The 23233-nt window shown below is 41.1% G+C and overlaps 3 protein-coding genes across 5 annotated transcripts in view; 2 read left to right on the top strand and 1 right to left on the bottom strand.

Annotated features, from left to right (window-relative positions):
* The window catches only part of LOC133124270 (collagen alpha-2(VI) chain-like), a 32675-nt gene extending 31255 nt beyond the window's left edge, over positions 1 to 1420 (top strand). The window contains exon 28 of the mRNA XM_061235313.1: positions 113 to 1420. Coding sequence (XP_061091297.1) covers positions 113 to 714 — 602 coding nt within the window. The 3' untranslated portion in view covers positions 715 to 1420. The remainder of the gene's footprint in view (positions 1 to 112) is intronic.
* A 2802-nt stretch (positions 1421 to 4222) lies between these two features.
* On the top strand, positions 4223 to 16976 carry zgc:162816 (uncharacterized protein LOC571260 homolog). 3 transcript variants are annotated; one of them, XM_061235482.1, is made up of 8 exons: positions 4223 to 4328; positions 6490 to 6642; positions 8265 to 8545; positions 11139 to 11319; positions 12071 to 12192; positions 13659 to 13848; positions 13982 to 14090; positions 15704 to 16975. In XM_061235482.1, the coding sequence occupies exons 2-8, from the start codon at positions 6497 to 6499 to the stop codon at positions 15791 to 15793; spliced, it is 1119 nt and encodes a 372-aa protein (XP_061091466.1). In that variant the 5' UTR covers positions 4223 to 4328; positions 6490 to 6496; the 3' UTR covers positions 15794 to 16975. The 3 variants fall into 3 exon arrangements, with proteins under 3 accessions (XP_061091466.1, XP_061091464.1, XP_061091467.1); XM_061235480.1 differs by lacking the exon at positions 15704 to 16975 and adding an exon at positions 14303 to 15697; XM_061235483.1 differs by lacking the exon at positions 4223 to 4328 and having other exon boundaries at positions 6493 to 6642; positions 15704 to 16976.
* Positions 16977 to 17907: 931 nt separating this feature from the next.
* Positions 17908 to 22690, bottom strand: LOC133124686 (transmembrane protein 169-like). Its single transcript, XM_061236098.1, has 3 exons — positions 22499 to 22690; positions 21455 to 21837; positions 17908 to 20733 (listed from the first exon to the last, which is right to left on the bottom strand). Exons 2-3 carry the CDS (start codon positions 21717 to 21719, stop codon positions 20102 to 20104), a joined length of 897 nt encoding a protein of 298 aa, XP_061092082.1. The 5' UTR covers positions 21720 to 21837; positions 22499 to 22690; the 3' UTR covers positions 17908 to 20101.
* Positions 22691 to 23233: the final 543 nt, after the last annotated feature.

Genomic DNA, 23233 nt, shown 5'->3' with positions numbered 1-23233 from the left:
TATGTGTTCTATGAATGGATAAAATAAAAGGGAAAGGGTTGAAATATTCAACACTATACTTATGTTGCTGAACGGATTTTGCTTGATGTGGTGAATTTCCTTGTGCCCTCAGAGCCAGCTGTGGCCGGCTGTGTCCACCGCCCTGTGGACCTGGTCTTCCTGCTGGACGGCTCCGAGCGGCTGGGCGTTGAGAATTTCCGTCGCGCCCGCGAGTTTGTGGAGAACGTGGTGCACCGCCTGATGCTGGCGCAGAGCAACACCGACGAGATGTATGCCCGCGTGGCGCTGCTCCAGTACGGCAACGAGATCGAGCACCGAGTGGCCTTCCCCCTCTCCTTCAACCTCTCGGCCATTGCCGACAGGCTGGGACGCATGACCTACCTGGAGTCCGCCTCCAGCGTGGGCCCCGCCATCATGTACGCGGTCAACAACATCGTGACCAGAGGGGAAAACCGGCTCGCCAGACGCAACGCCGAGCTCTCCTTCGTCTTCATCACGGACGGCGTCACTGGCAGCAACAGTCTGGACGAGGGCGTCAACTCCATGCGCAGGGTGGAGGGTGTTCCCACAGTGATAGCCATGGGAAGCGACGTGGACCAGGAGGTGCTGAACAAGATCGCACTGGGGGACCAGTCGGCCATTTTCAGAGGGCCAGACTTCTCGCACCTTTCTAAACCCGGTTTCTTTGAGCGCTTCATCAGGTGGATATGTTAAAAGGATGTCGACCTGAGCACAAGGTGTGTGGTTTCATTTTCAAGAGACAAATATGCAAAGAAATACTAGCACTCCCATGGTATGTTTTGAAAATCTATTTCTTTTTATATAATGCTCAGATTTATGTTTCAGGTGTTTTTATTTTGTGATACAAATAAGGCTCTCTGGTCATTAAAACCAATGACCTAATGTATTGTTTACAATACAGGTGCTAATATAGATGTTTTCTTGTGTAACTTTCCGAAAAACACAAATATGTGCAAGTTTTCTTAGGATCTAACACAACTATTTTAGTAATCTACATGCCTGAATTTCTCCAGTGTAAAACATTTTCACTGCTTTTGATGGAACAATATTTTAATATAAATGCCTGCAACTGAGGCCAGTAATCTCCCAGCTCTCAGACATAGTAGTGACACCTATTATAGACAGAATTTCTTGCTTAAATGGTCAAAAATATAATTCATGCACTGACAGATGAGTCACAATTCACATTTGCACGTTGCAGAATAATATCTGTAAATATAATGGCACAATGGGAGTCCTGTCAGCAATGTCAGAATCAGGTTGTGTTGGCATAGCAATTTTTATTTACAATATTTTTTTTCCTAGGAGTGGGATTGGGATTGTTTTCCTCTGCATAATTTTAATATCATTTTTTACACTTGGCTTCAGTTGTAAGTTCAATAAAATGAGTTTCGGGTAATTGCGTATCTTCTTGTTTATTTTTTTGCTCTGAAATGTTATTGTTTTAAACTGCTTTATGCAGGTGATAGTCTTTGAATACTTGCAAACAAATTATCAGTGAGTACAAGGATGACAGAACTTCACAAGATTTCATGTATTTGTATATCGCATTTCACAAACAATTGTCACAACACGCTTCACAGAAAACTTATTAGCCTAAACGTCACACAGGCAGACACATCCCCATCTTCATGAGCAACATGGTTAATCGGTAACTTTTTTTTCTCATGACGGGAACATTACAAGCAAAACTGTGGTACAACGGCAAGACAAACGATAGAATGGAGTGATAATAAACATAATAGTGATAGTGATATGAAAGCAGCAGTACCACATAGTTGCCATAAACAATAAATATTGAAATATCACTGTAATGCCTTGGAATCTTATAGTAGTCTTGTAAAATTGTTACAGTAATATTGCAGTTATCTCTACAGAACGACCAATGATATCAAAGAGAATAATATCACTGGACACTGAGGAAATCATACTTTCTTGTAGGAGTGTTGCAGTTGTCAGTCATATGGAGTCAAAATTGGAAAAAGCAATAAAGTGAAACTACACAGGAATTGAGAAATTAGGGAAAAAATAAAAAGAGGTTGGATGTTCATATTAATGAAATGACAGCAGCTAGCAGACAGTCCTGAGGTGCCAGCTCAGACAGTGGGCGGGGCCACGTTGCTATGGTGGGGAGCAACAGGTGGCACATGGAAGGGAATCTGGACAGCAGCGGTGGGGGAGTCCAGATGACAGCATTCTCGGGATGTGTGGCCATTACATTACAGTTACGGTACATCACAATTATCTACCTGACACTTTTATCCAAAGCAACTTACAGTTGATTAACCTAAGCAGGACCAATGTGGGGTTAAGGCCCTTGCTCAAGGGCCCAATAGATACATGGGTCTTATTGCGACTACACAGACGCTTGAACCACCGACCTTCCAGATCTCAGTCACGTACCTTAGCCACTAGGCTACAGGCTACCCCTATCAGGATCAAGAGCCCTGCTGCCGGAATGGAGAGGGAAAATTGAGAAAGGCAGTTAGGCAAGTGCAATAGAGCAACAGGGACTGCAATAAAGTAACAGGGACACTATTTGGGATTACAAATCTAATCTAATCTATGGCCGCATACCGAAGAGGACAGGGATGGAGAACCCACGCAGTCATGAGAGGGAGACAATGGAACCCACTTATGACAGGTGACACGGTAAGAAAAGGATGCCAGCCCACAATACTCTGTCTACAGGCTTCTTCCACTCTGTCTCCAGACTATAACTGATTATAATCCTGATCATAAAGGTACATTTTTAATCAAGATTCAAATATTGAGACCGTGCCTGACTCCCTTATACATTTTTGAAGGGGAGGGCTCTGTGGGAGAAAGCTCTACAACCCGTCAGGTTTTTAGACATTCTTGGACCCTTTCCACTTTGCCCCCCTAATATTTTGTATTAGTCCTATGAATATAAATATCTCAATACCTATTTACTCAAAACCGAACATAAAACTATTTACAAAAGTACAATATTGGAATATACACTCACCGAGCACTTTTATTATGAACATTTTTACTTTATTACACCTATTTATTCATGTGATTATCTAATCAGCCAATTGTGTAGCAATGCATACAATTCAGTTAATGTTCACATCAACCATCAGAATGGGGGAAAAAATCTGATCGAAGTGACTTTGACCATGGAATGATTGTTGGTGGCAGACAGGTTGGTTTGAGTATCTCAGAAAAATGCTGATCTCCTGGTATTTTCATGCACACTAGTCTCTAGAGTTTGCAAAGAGTGACGCAAAAAATAATAATCCAGTGAGCAGCAGTTCTGCAGACAGAAATGGCTTGTTAATGAGAGACGTCAGAGGAGAATGGCCAGACTGGTCAAAGCTGACAGGAAGGTGACAGTAATACAAATAACCACACATAACAACAGTGGTATACAGAAGAGCATCTCTGAACACACAATGCATCCTAACTCTAAGTGGATAGGCTACAGCAGTAGAAGTCTAAAAAATTAGCTCGGACTATGGGGCTTTTGGCACTTTTTATTGGAACAGAGAGTTTTTAAGTAAATGACAGTAAATGACACTTAATATTTGGTAGCATTTGGTAGCATATCCCATATCCCTTGCTTAACAATCCGGCATCACCATTTTGCGGTGTTTTGGATTGTTTAAATATGAAAGCAACAATCATTTGGGACTTTGACGACTCTACAACAAGGGGGCAAAGTTGATAGGATAGGATGTTTCAAAATGAAATCATTGTTTCACTGAATTAGTCAGAGCCATCAAAATGACAGTCAAAATGGTTAGATATATTGTTATTATGACAGTGCACCCTGGAAGAACATTTGTTACAGTAACTTCAAATCAGCCTCTCTTTCTGCAGTACAATATTTCACACTGTAATAAGTAAAGACCCCTTGCAAGTGGACAAAAATCTTACTTGTTGAGAATCAATTTTATTGATACTGTGGCACAGTGAAATACAGTAAACGGAAAACAAAACAACACAAAATGTTACATATGATTTCATTTTTTTTAATATATGATTTTTTCTATTTAATATAATATACAGAATTAACATCAGTATATGAGTCGAAGTATTTTTATTTTGCTGTCAAAAATGAACGGAGCCCAATGGGCTGTTTTTTTCAGCGGAAGTATAGATATCAGCAGAGGGCGCTATTGCTTCCGATGCTGGGGTTGAGAACAGAAAGACGGTTCCTACGTTTTCTGCCGTCGCTTGGTGCGCACGCGCAGCAATGTCATTGGAATTTGTCTGGAGTGTATGTTCCGTAAACGTGTATTAATCTGATTTCGTGAAATTGTTACGAAGACATAATTCAGGTGAGAGTGGATGCTGAAATTCATTTTAACGGCGTTTTCTGCGCAAAACTGATACAATCATGCAATGTCCACTGTCTTCTCGTATTTTTGGATACTTTGTATATGCACCGCGGGTGCAGTGAGATAAGTGTATTACGCAAGAAATTGTGTTACTTACATGTGAAAACGATATCATATTTATTTTGGGGGATCTTATGAGATAATTGAAAACATTTCTCTGACCTGCCAAATGCTGGCAACGCAATTCGCACTGGACTAGTCCAGTGGTTTCCAAACTCGTACCTGTGTATGCTGTTTTTTGTTTCAACCACTAATCGGCTGTACCTCGGTGGTCGCGTGATTTAGGGACACCTCCCCACCTCCCCCACCTCCAACTTGTATAGCAAAATACAAGTTTAAACACAAAAAACTATTTGATCAAAAGTTTAAACAAAATTCTCCCCTCTACCCTGTGAAGAGACCACATGAATAGAACACTTGTGTGACAATTGAAATACACTATTTTGAATTAATTTAGGCATCGATATTAATTCAGTTGTACTCTCAATTGAGAGGGGTTTTGTCATTTTCTTTCCAAATTACATTAATGTAGAGCATTGTCATTGAAAAACTACTGGGTGTAAACAAAAACTGTAAAAGTAAAACAACAAAAAAAACAACAAAAACTCAATCTCGGTTCCATCTCTGCTCTTGATCATGTAGCATACTTTAATCTATGCGGCTCCATTGCTCCCCAGTCCTGCTGTGCTCCTGCTTCTCCTCTCATTATTATCCGACGCTCACGTTTTGCCTATTGCTTGATTTGTAAAGTGTGTGTGTGTGTTCAAATGAAATTTTAATGATAGTTTTTCCATATGAACTCAAAAGATTTACTTTATGAAAAAAGGGACAATATTGGTATATTGGTTTCCTTTCTGCACATGAACTTTATGGTTTGCTCAATGAGGTCATAGAACCAGAGAACGATGTCACGTGCAGTCAATTTATGACCAAATTGAGATTGGAACTCTCTGACAAATTTCACTTCAGATGGATAGTACACCATATCATACACTAGTTTGTTCCTTTTTATTGTTCTTTTATCTTTTGACTGTGCTTCACATTTAAATTTTTTGTTCCGCACAATATGTTGCAAATTTGGATGAAATGTGTTCTATAAATAAAGCTTAATTGATTGATTCGTTCATCTCGTACTGTCACTCGGAAAGTATCATGATGATCTAGGATGGAATTTCGAACTAAAAGCACTTAAAAAGTCATATACAGTTAATACATGACGAAAACAATTTGCTCTAATGCCAGAATCCGGATGTGTCCGATATTTTAATTTGCTTGAACTAGAGCAGATGGGATTCGTCTATACACTTCAGAATTCATCAGTAGTTATATCATCAATGAAGATAAGTGAGCCAGTATCTTTGGCAGCCCAGGCCATAACTCCCCCTCCACCATGTTTCACAGATGAGGTGGTATGCTTTGGATCTTGGCCAGTTTCTTCTCTCCTCCATACTTTGGTCTTGTCACCACTCTGATATAAGTTAATCGTTATCTCATCTGTCCACAAGACCTTTGTCCAGACTGTGGTTGGCGAAATTTAACTTTGCTGCTAGCCAGTGGTTTGCATCTTGCAGTGTAGCCTCTGTATTTCTGTTCATAAAATCTTCTGCGGACAGTGGTCATTGACAAATCTACACCTGACTCCTGAAGAGTGTTTCTGATATGTCAGAGAGGTGTTTTGGGACTTTTCTTTATTATGGAGAGAATTCTTCTGTCATTGACTGTGGAGGTCTTCCTTGGCCTGCCAGTCCCTTTTCAATTAGTAAGCTCACCAGTGATCTCATAATTATCGCTCCAACTGTATTTTGATCTTGATGTTGCAGTTCTTTCTTATCTCTTGTTATCATGCCTTTCTTCTAGCTTAATACTATTTTCAGCTGTTGCTTAACTGTGTGAACTAGACTTGCAGTTCATGGCTATGGATAACTGCTACTTTCTGAGAATTGTACTTTATCTGACCTTACATATGCAATTTGGATACAAGTGACTGCCAAATGTAATGTAACAATTGTGATACAGTTTGGCTTGCGATTGACGTAATATTTTTATTCATGGGATTTTAACAGTCTTTAATGTTCTGATGTTTGAATTGTATTCACTGCAGTTGCACAATGGCGGGTAAATCCATCCAAGACCTTTCAACACCTGCCTTCACAGTTGACCTTGTAAAGGTGAAGAAAAATGCCCATGTGATGTTGGAGCAGTTCCGGGAGCTTGGTGTACAGCTGCGTCCTCACATGAAAACCCATAAAACTTTGTGAGTCTACTAAAGTCTTTCGTTACAAATGTGGTGACAGCCCTGTGACATTCTGCAATTCTCACCTGTGTCATTTTAATATAGCGATGTTGAATGGTTTGGGTGTTCTACTTGAACTGCTATCCCCTGAAGAAGTAGTGGCTGCTTCTTGACTGATGTTAGGCCTTTCTATATGATTAGGAACATGATCAAAATATAATTTAAACTGTTGGGAGCACAAAAGAGTAATAACATGACTCATTTGAATGATTTCAGGTCTAAGTAGTTTGGCTATTTACGTTGTGATTGAAATGGTACGCTACTGAAAATGCTCGAGCTGAACCGGTGAGGGTGTTTTTGCATTACTTCCTTTTTTCAGGGTTCAATCACTATCACAGGATATACTGTTTGAAAGCTTTAAAACTGACAGTTCTATCTATATAACCTATTGCCATTGGTTTACAACAGTTCCTTATTTTGTTGGTGGTGGTAAAACGTGGGGGGGGGGGGACCTCACCTTATCTGCATTTTGGAAATCCACATACTAAATAAAATAAGGTAATCTTAGTGCCCTTTTCACAACAAGGGTCCAGAAATGCATAATAATGTCTAATTATAAAAATGTGCTAACAGTGTTAGAATGTCCATTGTTTATTATATTTACCAATATTGAAGTGACGACTAAAACTAATTTTAGCTAATGGCGTTAAGTTTCCAACGGTGTATAGTTTGTTAGGCTTGCATAAAACAACACAGCATTTTTTGCCTGCATGATGAAACCGTAGCATTTTCAATACGTGCACTGAGATAGTTGCGCTTCAGCAAAAACAGTTCTTGAGATTTTATGCATAAAAAGGTTCAGGTTTAAAACAAAAAAAAATTATGTTGCAATGCCTACATCTAAATAGAGGACATCCTTTGGAGGAGTTCCAAGAAATCTTTTGTCTGAGTGAATATTTCTGAGGAAGACAATGAAAACACTGTTGAGTCCACAATTTTCAGTGACAAGACCCCATTTTATACCGTTGAGCATCTAAAAACATTCTCAAAATATTTTATTATTATTCAGTATGCTTATAAATAAGGAGCCAGCCTGCTTGAATAATAAATAGCATGTCGAATAATGGAATGTGTTTGACTTGTTGATGGGAGTTTGTCCAGTGTTGTGACTTGGCTCCATTGTGTTTCTAAGCGCACCAGCCACAGCTACAATAATCTGTATCCAGTCAAAAACATAACATCTTTTCAGTGAGGAAAAAAAAACTTCCACTTTCACTGTGTTTGAGCTTCTGTAACTTTGCTTTAATAATATGTGGAGTAATTCTGAAAAACAAACCAGGATTATGCCTGTAGTCAAAAGGGTTCAAGAATAGTAACCATTTTATTTTGGTTATGTCATTTTCAAGCTTGTGTCCAGAAAAGAGGCGATAATTAAGGGGGTTAAACCAAGGTCCTCAACCCTGGTGTCCTGGCCAAATTCCCGTAAAACTGTCTTTCTGTATGTGCATCATACCTTGTATTGTCTATCCGCATTGATTCTCCTGGTTAAATACAGATTATATATTTTTTAATTAATTGTAGTAATGAGAGAGAAAATGCTAATTTCCTATATCCCTGTTTTGCCTGTTCTTACCGGTTGCTAGAGAATGTGCAGACATCATGACCGCCGGCACTCGTCGCTGCATTGTGGTGTCCACTCTAGCCGAGGCGTTCTTCTACGCCGACCACGGCTTTGATGACATCCTGTATGCCTACCCCCTGCCGTTTGATAAAGTGGCGCGCTGTGCAGACCTCTCAGAGCGCCTCACGCTGTTCCATGTGCTGGTGGACAACAGCGCTGCCCTGGAGGAGCTGAAGAAGTGGCCCCTGAAGAAGGGAAAAAACTGGCACCTGTGGCTGAAGCTGGACTGTGCAAATGGGAGAGGTGAGGGCAGGAAAGGTATCTCTGTTGATGAATAAATTATGAATTAATAAATCCATGATTAATAAAATTGTTATATATTCACTCTATATGAAAATGCAGTGTTGTATCACTCAGGGAGGATTTTTCCTGCTGTGCCTTCTGGGTCACTGCAGTCCAATGGCATGGCCATTAACTTTCATAGAAGAGTGTTACTTAATAAATAATTACATAAAAGTGGTGTACATATTTGATTATTCAAGATTATGCCGAAAGGATGTCTAGACCTTTAATGCACCTTTGTTGATTCAAATTGATGTACCAAGTTAAAGGAATGCATCAACATACACTATTTTTCTGACTTGCCCAGATTTAGACATTACAGCAACTCCAAAGCTGTCTTATTTACATGAGGTATTATGTGTATTTGAAATACACTTTCAGGGAAACAATTGTAAGCTCTACCTTCAGAAGGTGCGCGGATCACTGTGTTCAGTTCTCTAACTTCTCTGTTTTTACGAAAAACAAATCTAGAACTTGTATTTCAATTACATTTTCAGATACCTTGTGTAGAAAAGACAGTATCAGAGTTTCTGTCAGGTTTATTTCTTCACTTAGGCTACTGACTCCTATAGGCTTTAAGTCTTTATGCTAAGCTAACACGTTATGGTAACATGGAAACCGAGCCAGTGAATGCACAAACATTGAAATCAAACATCTTGTCTATGTCTGGGTAAGACAGAAAAAAAATGTTTTCCCAAAATGTAGGTGTATCTCTTCAATTGATCTTAGTTGTGTCTGGTACATTCACTCTATATGAAAATGCAGTGTCAGTCAGGGAGGATTTTCCTGCTGTGCCTTCTGGGTCACTGCAGTCCAATGGTATGGCCATTAACTTTCATAGAAGACTCGGGGGAATCTGCACCTATATCCCTGGCGGAAGTTGCTGAGGTAGTCAAAAAGCTCCTCAGTGGCAAGTCGCCGGGTGTAGATGAGATTCGCCCTGAGATGCTGAAGGCTCTGGACATTGTTGGGCTGTCTTGGCTGACACGCCTCTTCAGTGTCGCGTGGAGCTCGGGGACAGTACCTGTAGAGTGGCAGACCGGGGTGGTGGTCCCCATTTTCAAGAAGGGGGACCGGAGGGTGTGCTCCAATTACCGGGGTATCACACTCCTCAGCCTCCCTGGGAAAGCTTACTCTAGGGTGCTGGAAAGGAGGCTCCAACCGACGGTCAAACCTCGGATTCAGGAGGAGCAATGTGGCTTCCGTCCTGGCCGTGGAACAGTGGACCAGCTCTTTACCTTGGCAGGGTTGCTGGCGGGGTCATGGGAGTTTGCCCATCCAGTCAACATGTGCTTTGTGGACTTGGAGAAGGCTTTCGACCGTGTCCCCCGGGGAACCCTGTGGGGTGTACTGCGGGAGTATGGGGTACCGGGGCCGTTGTTACGAGCCATCAGGTCCCTGTATAACCAAAGTGAGAGCTGTGTCTGCATTCTCGGCACAAAGTCAAGCACGTTTCCTATGGGTGTTGGACTCCGCCAAGGTTGCCACTTGTCACCGGTCGTGTTTGTGGTATTCATGGACAGGATCTCAAGGCGCAGCCAAGGTGAGGAGAGTGTCCGGTTTGGTGACCTCATAATCGCATCTCTGCTTTTTGCGGATGATGTGGTTCTGCTGGCTTCATCGGACCGTGACCTTCAGCACGCACTGGAGCGGTTTGCAGCCAAGTGTGAAGCGGCCGGGATGAGAGTCAGCACCTCCAAGTCCGAGGCCATGGTTCTCTGCTGGAAAACGGTGGATTGCTCCCTCCGGGTTGGGAACGAGTCTTTGCCCCAAGTGAAGGAGTTCAAGTATCTCGGGGTCTTGTTCACGAGTGAGGGTAGAAGGGAGCGTGAGATCGACAGGCGGATCGGTGCAGCGTCAGCAGTAATGCGGGCGTTGCACCGGACCGTTGTGGTGAAGAAGGAGCTGAGCCGGAAGGCGAAGCTCTCGATTTACTGGTCGATCTACGTCCCAACCCTCACTTATGGTCACAAGCTTTGGGTAGTGACCGAAAGAACGAGATCGCGTATACAAGCGGCCGAAATGAGCTTCCTCCGTAGGGTGGCCGGGCTCAGCCTTAGAGATAGGGTGAGGAGCTCAGACATCCGGAGGGAGCTCGGAGTAGAGCCGCTGCTCCTTTGCGTCGAAAGAGCCAATTGAGGTGGTTCGGCATCTGATCAGGATGCCTCCCGGGCGCCTCCCTTTGGAGGTTTTCCGGGCTCGTCCAACTGGGCGGAGACCCCGAGGGAGACCCAGAGCCCGCTGGAGAGATTATATATCTCTCCTGGCCAGGGAACGCCTCGGGATCCCCCAGGAGGAGCTAGAATGTGTTGCTGGGGAGAGGGACGCCTGGAATACCCGGCTTTGCCTACTGCCACCGCGACCTGACTCTGGATAAGCGGGTGATGATGGATGGATGGATGGATGTGTCTGGTACACATTTTTATTTTTACAAACTACCGTACACTTGACTGACTCCAATTAAATATAGAACACATTAGTTTGTTTTACATGCTATGGGGTAAAATGCCTCAGAGAGTTAAGGAGAGTTAAGTTGTCTGAAATGCCTTTCCAGCTGGAGTTCCCCACTCAGAACCAGCTGCCCTGCAGCTCGCCGAGGCTATATCTGAAAGTCCAGGTGTGGAGCTGACTGGGGTCTATGCCCACTGTGGGAACACCTACAGCTGCTGTGGGGAAGAAGAAATCAAGGCTGTTGCTCAGGAAACTACAACTTTCACCCTGAAATTCATGGAGAAGTAAGGTCCCTGTCCATGCCTAGTACAGTAATCACTGAAGTTCAAATTAAAATTTTAATGAAAATTGCTTCAAAACTGGCCTGTCCAGTCCAGTTGAGGCACTTGTGTATCATGTACTGATGTGTCATATAGTTCAGGTGAAATGCTGAACATACCAGTGCCACCTGTTTGTGCCAAGCACCAAGGGTCTTCTGGTGCACTTACTGCAGTTGATGATTTGCTGAGTAAAACTGAACGTACAGTTCAACTGAGTTAGGATACAGTCCTCAGTTATATTTCTACATTCCAAATTAAGGAGAAAACATGGGGAATAAAAACATCTTAAAATTCAGCAGTGTTTAGTCAGCCCAGTGAACTAACGAACCCCACTGATTAAATAAGTGGGGTTTGTTAGTTCACAAAGAAATCTTTAGTATCTAATACATGTTGATGTAAAGAGGTTATTAAACTTGACAAGTAATCTTAATATAATTGTGGCTTTCATTGTTTTGACCTACTTGACGTGTTTATTATGAAATTATTGCGTAGCCATTGTCCTGAATTTGCAATTGTATGTAAGCCCTGGAAGTGTCCAAAACAGCCTGCTAACTACTGTGTCCTCAAAATATGAACTGTTGACTAAACATACTGCATACTTATATTATTATGTGATGTTCTCCCGAATGCAGAACTCATCCAGTGTACTCAATTTATTTGTGCAATAGTAGGCAAGTAAGCTGTTCCAGACATGAACTCTACCTCTTTCTCTAAGACTGCAGGCAAATGGAATTCACTGTTCCAAGTCCAGCATTGGATCCACCCCTTCCTGCAGCCACCCAATCCCTGACATGGCATTGCTTAGTGAGGTGCATCCTGGGAACTATGTATTCTATGGTGAGGAAAAAAGTTATGGGAGACTTTAAGTGCAGGTGCAGTTATGGTCTGCTATATCTGGTAAACTGCATATGCAGACAACATAATTTCACACTTTGCCAGGTTTACAGTGTAACAAATACAATTGAGTTAACATCTGATCAACCATGATTTGGCTGGAGAGGCTCTTTAATGTCTCTTTAATGTGATGCAGCCAAACTTCTTTTGTATCACCTTCTTACACTGCCTTTGGGGTCTGATAATCCTGAAATTCTTCACTTTTAACATACTACAAAGACAATCACTTTTGAGACATAAGGACCAGAGTTGTGCCAATGACAGTCAAAGAAACCATTAGGAGGCTGAGAAATAGGAACATCACAAAGAAGAAAAACATCACTGGTGAGCTCAGAAAATGGCAAAGGGACTGGTTAGCCAAGGAAGACCTGGACAGTGACTGAAGAATTCTCACCCTCAAACACCTGTCCGACAGAAAAGAAAAGGAAGGCAGCTGTGGATGTGTTAGCGACTATTCTCCACACACAGAAAACTTCAAAAACAGATCTACAGAGGCTATGCTGCAAGATGCAAACCACTAGTTAACCACAAAAATAGGATGGCCAGCTTACAGTTACCTAAAAGGGTCTGTAGAGTTACGGAAAAAGATCTTGTGAATAGATGAGAGCAGGATTGACTTGAGTGATGGCAAGAGCAAAGTGTGGAGGCTAAAAGGAACTGTCCAAGTACCAAAACACCCTTCATCTCCTCAAGTTCAATCAAATACCTCCAATCTCAAACATTCGCCAGTGCTCTCTTTTTTCACACTGATGTTCCCAAACAGTTTGTTTTGGTAAGCTTATTGTTTGATTTATGTCACCAGCTTTTTTTACTGGTTTGCCTCGTAATGGCTCTCTTGACTTTCATTGGTACAACTCATGTTGACAAATGCCAATAACAGACTCCAAAGGCAATCAAAAGCCTGGAATCAAGATATCGAAAGCTTTCTTATAGCTTTACTAAGAAATCATTGAATACACCTGACTCAGAAACAGCTGAAAAGTCAACTGTCCAATTACATTTGGTCCCCTGAAATGGGGGGAATATATAAAAAGGGATGTAATTCCAACATGGATGTAAATACCCTCACATTAATCACATTTTCACTTCATGTCCAATGTGCTGTACCACTGTCCAAATACTTATAGACTGTATGTATGCACTGTATGAGGCAAGATAACTGTAAACTATTAAAAAATATATGTTTATTATGCACTTTAGTGTGTAATAAGCCACCAGGGGATGTGGAGGCTCCTTTTGTTTTATCGCCCTGAGCTAGAACAGGTAAAGGAACAAATTGCCTTCTTAACGTCAAAGGAATCTCCAGAAGGCTTGGAGTGGCAGTGACATGCTGCCCCTGCTTCAGATAGAAAATAACTGCTAAAATGGTTAAAGACGCTGATGTATTAAAGATGTTTGTCTTACTACAGATGTCCAGCAGTCAATGATTGGTTCCTGTAAGCTGGAGGATGTGGCTGTCAGGGTGATCACCAGGGTTATAGGCCACTACCCTCACAGGAACCAGCTGTTGGTGGACTGTGGCTGGACTGGACTGAGTCTCGACAGTGGTGGCCGTCTACCCACCGGGTATGCAATCATCGAGGGTCACCCTGATCTGAAGTGAGTATTCGAGATCGTATTTGAGTTATTGAGTTACGAAAGCATTCACTGTGTTATTTTATCATTTGTTATGCGATCATATGTTGCAGTACCACATCTGCCTTTCACAGCAATACCTGTCTTTTAACCATAGGTTGCTGTCTATGACTCAAGAGCATGGAAGGATAGAACCCATCCTTCCTGGGAAACTAGACTATGAGAAATTTCCACTTGGCTCCCTCCTCTCTCTCATTCCATACCACGTGAGTAGCCAGAGATTCTTGACTGTGATGTTTCTTCCCTCCAAAATGTTTTGATGAGTGCAGAAAGTGCTGCTAACAAGGTTTTAATGTATATTAATGTATTACCGACAGGCTAACTTATGACAAGCTAACAGGGTGATATTAATCTATTACCGACAGACGAACTAATGACAAGCTAACAAGATGATAATTTTGTTTATTTCACAAGCTAGCTGGGTGACATGCCAGTAAAGTTACAGGTAAAGAATAAAAAATGGAAACACGGGAAGGCAATCGCGGGACTGGCTTGTCAAACCGGTGGCTGAAGCTCAGGTGTGGGTCCGTGTACCTTCTGTTTATTACATTTTCTTTTGTGAAACAAAAATCAGAAAACTAATTTCGGGACCTTTTAAAAAGTGTAATTGTAAATGGGGATACCAAAGTGTTTTCTGACACAAAATGACATTTTTTGAAAAGGGCTTTATTCACAATTTTCATTTCTGTTTGTTGCCCTGATCCAGAAAAAAAGGTGAACCATTTTTCTAGTAGCATGCACCGTATTTGGCCATTGTGCAGGGAAAATGGCTTTGGGTGGCCTGTCATAATTTGGGCAGTTTTTTTGAGGCTTTTTTAAACTAAGCTAATCATTCACATTCATTTACTTCACTTACGGCCACCATGTGTTTTATCTTTGAAGGCTTAATAGACCTATTGAGCATGATAAAGAACTATGGCGCTGAACGTGCTGTTTGTGTTTGCAAGCGTGCGCATGCATGCTCCTTTTCATACACGCAGAACACGTCACACACAGGCATATAGCTCAATTTAATAATAAAAGCTGACTTCCAGTGAAATTAATATTAACAAGCTTATGCATGCAGTGATGGGAATGGCCACCAAGGCTAGACTAATCCCCCCACCCCACCCCCAGCCAGAATGGTGCTGTACTCACAAAGAGTTTACAATTCATGAGACTACGATTAAGACTAAGAAAAGAGGGCTAATTGGTTAATCAAATAGTTACAGTCAGATCGAGTTGGCCTACGACTTTAATTTACTGTATGTGAGTTCACAGCCAAGTGACTTCGCTTGACCAGATAGGGTCATCTTATTTCATAGCCTACATCAGTTCAATAGCCTCCTGTATCGGTAGTACATTAATCATACTTTATGTAGTTTTATTTTAAAACATTTTTTTCAAGATTGGGTGTATTGGCTGGTCTCAAATCTGGCATCTCTCTTTTTAAAATCCATAGGACTCCATGTCCAGGCCTGCTTACTACTGCTAATCTAGCACCAAAACATCTTAAAATAATACATACAGTAATAAAGTTCCTAATAAAGTGCTCAGTAAGTGTATATTGTGTAGTATTCCAATATGCACTCACCGGGCACTTTATTAGGAACATTTTTACTTTATTACACCTACTTATTCATGCGATTATCTTATCAGCCAATTGTGTGGCAGCAGTGCAATGCATACAGTCATGTAGATATAGGTCCGGAGCTTCAGTTAATGTTCACATACAAAAATAAGTATAATAAATACCTAATAAAGTGCTCACTGAGTGCGCACAGTGATGATGCGCCCTGTGTATTTCATCCACTCACACGGGGTGGTTGTGTTTTTACAGGCATGTGCCACAGCAGCGATGCACCCTGTTTATTTCATCCACTCAAACGGGGTGGTTGTGGACACATGGACACCTACTCGTGGCTGGTAAAAATGAACTGAATCCAGACCTTCTACAACACTCACCTCATTCTCCTAACCAAGTGTGCACTGAGTAATTAGCTATGCATTCAAGTAAATTTCAAGTTAAATGCAACGTCTGATGTAATTTAAGATGCAAAAAAAGAATTTGTACTGTATGTAATTAGTAAGGTTTCCTTAGGTATGGTAAGAAACCTTCAAATGTTATTGACATCTATGGCTATTTTCTAATGTCTTTGTTTACTTTATTGTATTTGCTTAAAAACGAACGTTGCAAAAGAGCTTATTTGGATGCACCAATCATGTCATGTTAGGATCCCTAAATGCTGATTCAGCCAACCACTTTTCTTTTCTTTTCTTTTTTATGGAATCTTGGCCTGGCTACTTATTTAGAACGAATTAAGAAAATGTTAGGAATGTTATGGACAATGACATTATGGATATTACATTACATTAATGGCATTTGGCAGACGCTCTTATCCAGAGCGACGTACAACAAAGTGCAAAGTGCATACCCATAACCACAGATAAGTGCGCTGAAAGACCCTAGAGGGGTGTACAATTTCAGCTGCTATCTGCACAACAAAGATAAGGACTAGGGCCTATTTGAACCAGGGTTTTTTTTAAGTAGTAATACCGCAACACGCATATGTATGAATAAACCACTTACCTAGCCAAACAAAACTAGCAAAGGTATCATCCTGAGACACAGCAGTGAGTTACCAGTGAAGCTAGCTTGTAATTCTTGTGCTAGAAAAAAATGTTTGATGGAATGTTTCACAGTTTCACAGTTTTTTTTATCAGTTTGTTGATATAGATTGTAAGGGTAATTTTCTAAATTGATTCTTAATTGACAATGTGTGTTAACATAAAGACAATCACATGATTCCAAATAACCTTTTAGTGATAATCCTTATTACTATTAGACCACTTTCTGAATTAAGTGCTTACTAGGAGTCTTTCTCTGTCTCTCTCCCGGCAGACAGACAGCCTTTGACCTTAATGTCTCGGCTTCTCAGTTTTCACATTCTGGTCTTACAGCAAGGTCAACAAGGGGTATTCAGAAGACAAAATACTGATAAATGTTCGTGGCCAGCTTCATGTCTTTTTGTTTTGGTAAAGCCCCCCCTTCTGGAAAAGTGTGTATAAGAGTCTTACTGTGTCTGATGCAAATCAGAAAGCCTTTCTCACTTTCTGTCATTTCTTTGCAAATAAATACAAAAGTTAAAGAGAAGAATAGCTATTGTTGTGTTTTTACTGGATCTGTTTCATCAGACGATGCTCACCTGTGAAATGTTAAAAAGGGCATTTTTCCCTAACAAGATCCTTCTATTTCAGTGTGGTTTAATTTTAGGTTAAAGTGAACCTGTCACATTTGGATTTTACCCCTTGTGAAATAGAGACTTATTTTTTTATTTAGTTGGTGCGTGTGACGAACTTTAAATTCAGCATGTGTATACGCAGACATTTTATGGTAATTTCACTTGTGGGGCATGTTGAAAAATATATTTTGTTAAGAGGGAAGAGGTTTTGAGATCGTTTGGTGGGGTTAAACACTATAATTATAGTATTTCCTGTGGAGATCACTCATTGAATGACAATCCAAAATTGTTTTTGAGCATTAACAGACAGATTATTTTGAGTTGTAGCCATTGGAGAAGTCAAGTCAAATGGGTTTTTAGACCGAGTACTATAAATAGATATTATTTATAGTACTATTTTAGTAGTCAAGTCATTCCAGAGGAAAATGAACCCTTTTTACTCTCTTGACCTCTCAGAGCAGATACTATATCAGTATGGTCAGGTAGGCAATGAGGAGCATATCTGTTTCAGGTTTCATGCCTGGCCTTATTTACTTAATCTCATCACATTTGCACCATCTGTCATTTTTGCTAGAATTGTTGATAAGCGCATGATTGACAGCTGAAGACTGTTTTCCTACATGAAATGTTTTACTGTGATTTAATGTACTATTGAACCAGTGTTGTTTTATACAGCTAATTAGCTCATGTATCCCTGGGGTGGAAACAAAAACCTGCATATACACTGGCCCTCCAGGACCAGAATTGCCATCCCCTGCTAGACTCTCTCAGGGAGAACAGAAGGTAAATGCACACAAACTGATCGTTTTTTATTTTATTTTATTGTATTAAATAATACATGTGCAGAATATTAAAGAAGCTAAATAAATAAAACACCCATTAATTACAAATATGCACACTTTACAGACAAATCTATGTGAATTATAGCTCTGGGTTAAGACAACAGGGTATAAATAAGGATTATATGAGTAGTGTAAGTCTCAGTGACCTGGGTCTGTGAGACAAATATAAACTATGTGTTTATGGCCATCTACCTGGGCCTTTTTAAAATTCTCTTTAAATCACTGTGCAGTGTGCACACAATCTGAGTTCACTGCCTGCTATGATTTGAACATGAATTTTTCGAAAGCTCCCAACATTCATGTTGAGTCCTACATTTAGAACTCTGATAAAAAATAAATGTATTTCTTAAATATAAGTAAATTATGAGCTCCACCAACCAGGTCCCTTACTAATTCCTGAAGAGAACAGACCTACCCTTAGTGCCCTGATCATGTCAGTTAAAGTGAATGTGCAATGAGTTATCCATGCATGCTAGCCTTCACATAAATAAGAGATGGCGTTTTGCCCTACTTTAGTCCCCCCATGGCCCAGCTACAGTAGGAACTCGGAGGTCCCTTTTAACATTACCTGGGAGGAACTTGTGTGCTTCCAATTCAAATAAATTAAATAAATAGCTTAAATAGAGCCCAATGGAAAATAAGGTAAATGTTATGCTGCAGCACCATTCTCAAATTAATTGGATTATTAAAATGACACTCCCAACACTTTGCAGGCAGATGTGGGGTGTGCTTAAGTTCCAAATGCATAAATGAGACCAACACCCTTTAGACCTGGAATGTCGACATGGATGCAAAGGCCTGGTCATGTGCTTGCTATTTGGGGGGTTCGTGCCTGGTGCTTGCCCTTCTGCTACTCTGCAATGCGTCTTTGTGACTTTGTTAAAAGCTCTATACAAATACAATTCAATTCAATTCAATTCAATTCAATTGAAAAGCTGTAATGGGGCAGCTGGCTTTCAGACTCAATAACAGCAAACAGATCATTTGTATAATAACTTAAAAAGAAAAAGTAAGTTAAAGCCACCTTTAACAATTTAGGAATCCTACCTGGACAGATATTTTTGGTCCCAAAAAGAGGAAATGATTGGAGAAAAAGAGGACATCAGCCCATTTAATTCCAAACCTATAATTTTGGATTGAAAAAATAAAAATGTTTTGTATAGTAGCCTAACCTCTACAGATTGCAGTTTTTTACCATTTACTCTCCAACTGTTTAATGTTATTCTATGTCTTACAGTTCATGTTAATGAAAATAGTAAAATTGATTATGACTGCATTTTGACTGCTCCTTACAGTTTGTACCATCTTATAGTATATTTCAGTTTCACTCTTGTGTAATTAGTATTGAAAACCAAATGCCATCAGTTAGTGCCCACAATGATGCCACAAGAATAAGGTTAAATGCTTGCTAGGTTATGTTTACAAAACAAAACTCAGGGTCCTATATGTGATATGGCTAGGATGAAAATTAAAATACATAAAACATACAAAAGTAGCATGTATTCAGCGACCATGTTTGCACATATTATTTCAGAAGCTTAATGGTTGTCGATGTGAATCCCAAATAAATATTTATAATGATGTTACATGCACCCAATGAATAATGTAAATTATAGTTGTCCAGTGTATGGAGTAAACAGCAATGCAAGAATGTATAGTAGTAATTCAAATTAAGCTCCTGTGGGAGAGTTAGTAGGCATACCATCTGATGATTAAAGGAAAATTGTACAAATGGTAAAATACAAAGATCCAAACCCATATTCACAACAGGACAGGAAAGCACTGAAATCTAAGTATCTTGCGTTCAATAACACTGCCTTTGTTAGCTTCTGAAAAAATACCAAGCTTTAAAAAAGTTCACAGTAAAATAGACACACCCTGCCCTCCCTTCCCAAAGACACACACACACACACACACACACACACACACTCTCTGACTTGTATGGCGAACACCCACATGGAAAATTCTTTAAAATAGTCTGAATTGTGCTTGTTCTGTTAACAGAGATGTTACCAGTACCTTTAAAAATAAAAAAAAATAAAAACATTTTCTGAGGAACTTAAAACTATAGAGGCTAGGAGGAGACATCCCATGGACCTTGCACTGTGGAGGGTGGCCAACCCCCGGAGTATTTGCGGTATCACGTTGGTTTGGTCACACGGATGTGGTCTGCAGGCTCTCGTCGGTCGCCTTGCTCTGGAGGCTCCCGGAGATGGTGTTGGAGTCCAGCAGCTCCACTATGCTGTAGGGAGAGCAGTCCTCCAGACCGAGCTTCCCACAGGCCCAGCCGCAGAAGCCCTTCTCCAGGTCCCTGACGGCCAGCCACCACTCCCTGAAGGCCCAGGACACCTGGACCACGGCGGCGTACAGCGCCAACGAGAGCGACACCGCCATGATCAGCAACGGATAGAAGATGATCAGGAAGGGGCAGATGGTGATCTTGTGCCAGAACGTCCGCTCCTCGTTGTACACCAGAAAGACGTTGTACCAGGTGAGCGTGCCGTAGTAGAAGGAGGTGATGAAGGACAGGAGGAAGACCACGGGGGCGCAGGAGAGGCTCCATAGCACCACGTGGGGGCCCTGGCCGATGCCCAGGCCGCAGGAGCGCTTGGCGTCCGCGTCGTGCTCGCACTCGGCATCCAGACGCTCCTTAGACCTGGTCAGCTCACGCAACTCCTTTTCCGTGAGGGTCACATGAATGTCCACCACCTGACCCTTCTTCTTCCCCCGAGTGATGGTGCCGGTCAGGGTCACGTATCGGCTGTCGGCGGGCAAGCTCCAACCCCCTGCGGACACGATTGAAGGAAACGCCGTCAGACGAACGCTCCCATACACGAGGTGCACGTTCTTTAGGCCAAAACTCAGACGGAGATGCACAATGGGGAACAAGGCATGACAAAAAACTATAAACCATTTAAAAAAATTACTTCAGAAACAAAAAGTATATACCCAAGAGATACAGCTATGAATTGATTTCAGACCACCAACAGTGCTGTTTAAGTATTTGGACAATTTCTGTTCTTTTGGCTGTGTACTCCAGCACATTAGATTTGAAATGAAAAAAATGAATATGGGGTTAAAGTGTAGACGATCAGGTATTTACATTTATATTGAGGGTATTTACATCCATACTACTGGGTGAACTACATCCCTTTTTACACATAGCCCCCATTTTAGCAGACCAAAAGTACAGTAATTGGACAGTTGATTTACTTCTCTGCTGTTTCTGATTAGTCAGGTGTATTCAGTCGCTTAGTATAAGTAAGCTTTCCGTATCTAGTCTAGATTCAAGGCGTTTGATTGCTTTTGGAGTCCGTTATTGGCGTTTGTCAACATGAGTACCACAGTTGTGCCAATGACAGTCAAGGGAGCACTTTAACATGCATCGTATCCAAACCACTGTCAAAATACTTATGAACTGTGCTGTATAATGCAGAGTGAAGCAGTAGCATCTGTTCTCCAGGAGTCAGAGCAAATTAAGAGATGGCAAAGGCCACCAGAATTCACCTTCCCCTGTGGGGGTAGAGAGGAATTTATCTCCCTCTTCCAAGCTCTTCTCTGCTGCCTCCTCTCCTCCCGGTTCCTCCTCAGCCACCCTCTCAGTCTCAGAGCGGTACACAATGATGGACTCTGGACGTGATTCCCTCTTTCTTCTTTTCCTCCGTGTGGTGCTCCCAATGTCCTCCTCTTCGACCTGGCAACCTGTTACGTCTGACCTTTGCTGAGGGGACTGTGTGGGGCTTCCAGCACCTGTGTGCTCCACCTGCTCCATCCTTAAGCTGAGCCACCTCCCCTTCCACAAAGCTCCACTTCACTGTTATTCTGAGCCAGACTGGTAGTTAGTTTAAATAAATGCACATCTGTGTCTCCATTCTGCCAATACTTGCAGTCTGAGAAAAGAGAAGTGTTCCATTACATTTTAGCATGTTTTGACATGAAAATGTATTGAATGAAGTTGAGTTATACCATGACAACATTTTAACAACAGATAAAAAGTCCACAGCTCAGCAGCAGCAGTTTAAATCATTTCCAGATCTTTCAAGTATTCGTATCGGACATTGTCTATACGTAAATCAGTGGTATTCTGAAAAATAAAGGGTCGTGGTCGTAGATAGACATCTGCTCGTTTCTGAGCCCTTCCGTTTAAGTGCATCACTGTGCAGCTGTAACTACGCGACAGACTGTGTGAAAAAAATATAACCTACAATAAATTATTATGGAAGTATGCTTACGAATGGAAGTTTTAAAATACACGGGCTAATTTCTACATTAATAATCTATATCCCCGATCTATTTCTCTGAAGACAAATCGGTAGCGAGACATTTCAAAAACAAGTGTGAATAGATAAAATACAGCGGCTCTTTCCTCCGCGTAGGTTATAAACATTTGGGCTAAACCTGTGATAAATGGAAGCACCCGCGTTAAGTTCTACTTTAACAGCTGATCAATCCCTTTAAATCACAACCAGATGTCCCTTTGTCTACAGGCTACAGCAGATGAGATCGGTGTAGAAATTGTACAATTTATTCTCTTCAAAAAAGCCTGCTTACCATTGAAGAGACGCAACGATAAAAAATGAACTGGGTAACTCCGGCCGAGCACCGTGTTGCAATTACTATTATTTTTGGTTTAACATGTAATAACGCCAGAAAAGAAAAACGATAGCGCTAGCTTCCACACTAAGGCCTCTTTTAGTCAAAAGCTGCCGGAGCGCCAGCTTCCAGGGTCTCTTCCATTCCGCCCTTCCGCTCTCCAGACTCCCCTGCCCAATCGGAAGGGAATATTTAGTCGAAAAGGCATTTAATCCACAACGAGGCTGAGTGGATCCCTGTTCGGAGATGATGGTAGGGTCTTTCGAGAAAATGAACACATTCACCCGTAGTCTAGAACAGTCGTTCTCAAACTCCGATCTGGGACCCCCTGTTTGCTGGTTTTCGTTCCAACCATAATTGCAGTCTCAGAATTTTAACAGTTAGTTTTGCTTAATTAGGCGCTTCATGTTTCGTGAGGTAAATGTAAGCGACATTGTCAGATATAGCTATGCATGCCATGAAGTACAACATTCCCAAGTTCATATTGTGCTAAATTGCAAATAATTACAAAAACATAACTATATATTTTGATTAAACAAAATACTGAGGTTAATCAATATTCTCCAGTTTAGATTGTTTTATTTGATTAATAATTAACACCATACAGGTTTGGCTCTTTATCATTTTCTTTGTCTGAATTTCTTTCATTATTGTCCTAATGGTTAGTTGTAGTAGCCAGGTGTCCACACTTTC

This window comes from Conger conger, chromosome 3, assembly GCF_963514075.1.
Source record: "Conger conger chromosome 3, fConCon1.1, whole genome shotgun sequence".
NCBI classification, from domain to species: Eukaryota; Metazoa; Chordata; class Actinopteri; order Anguilliformes; family Congridae; genus Conger; species Conger conger.
The sequence above is the reverse complement of the archived record's forward strand: the minus strand, read 5'-3'. Positions and strand labels throughout refer to the sequence as shown.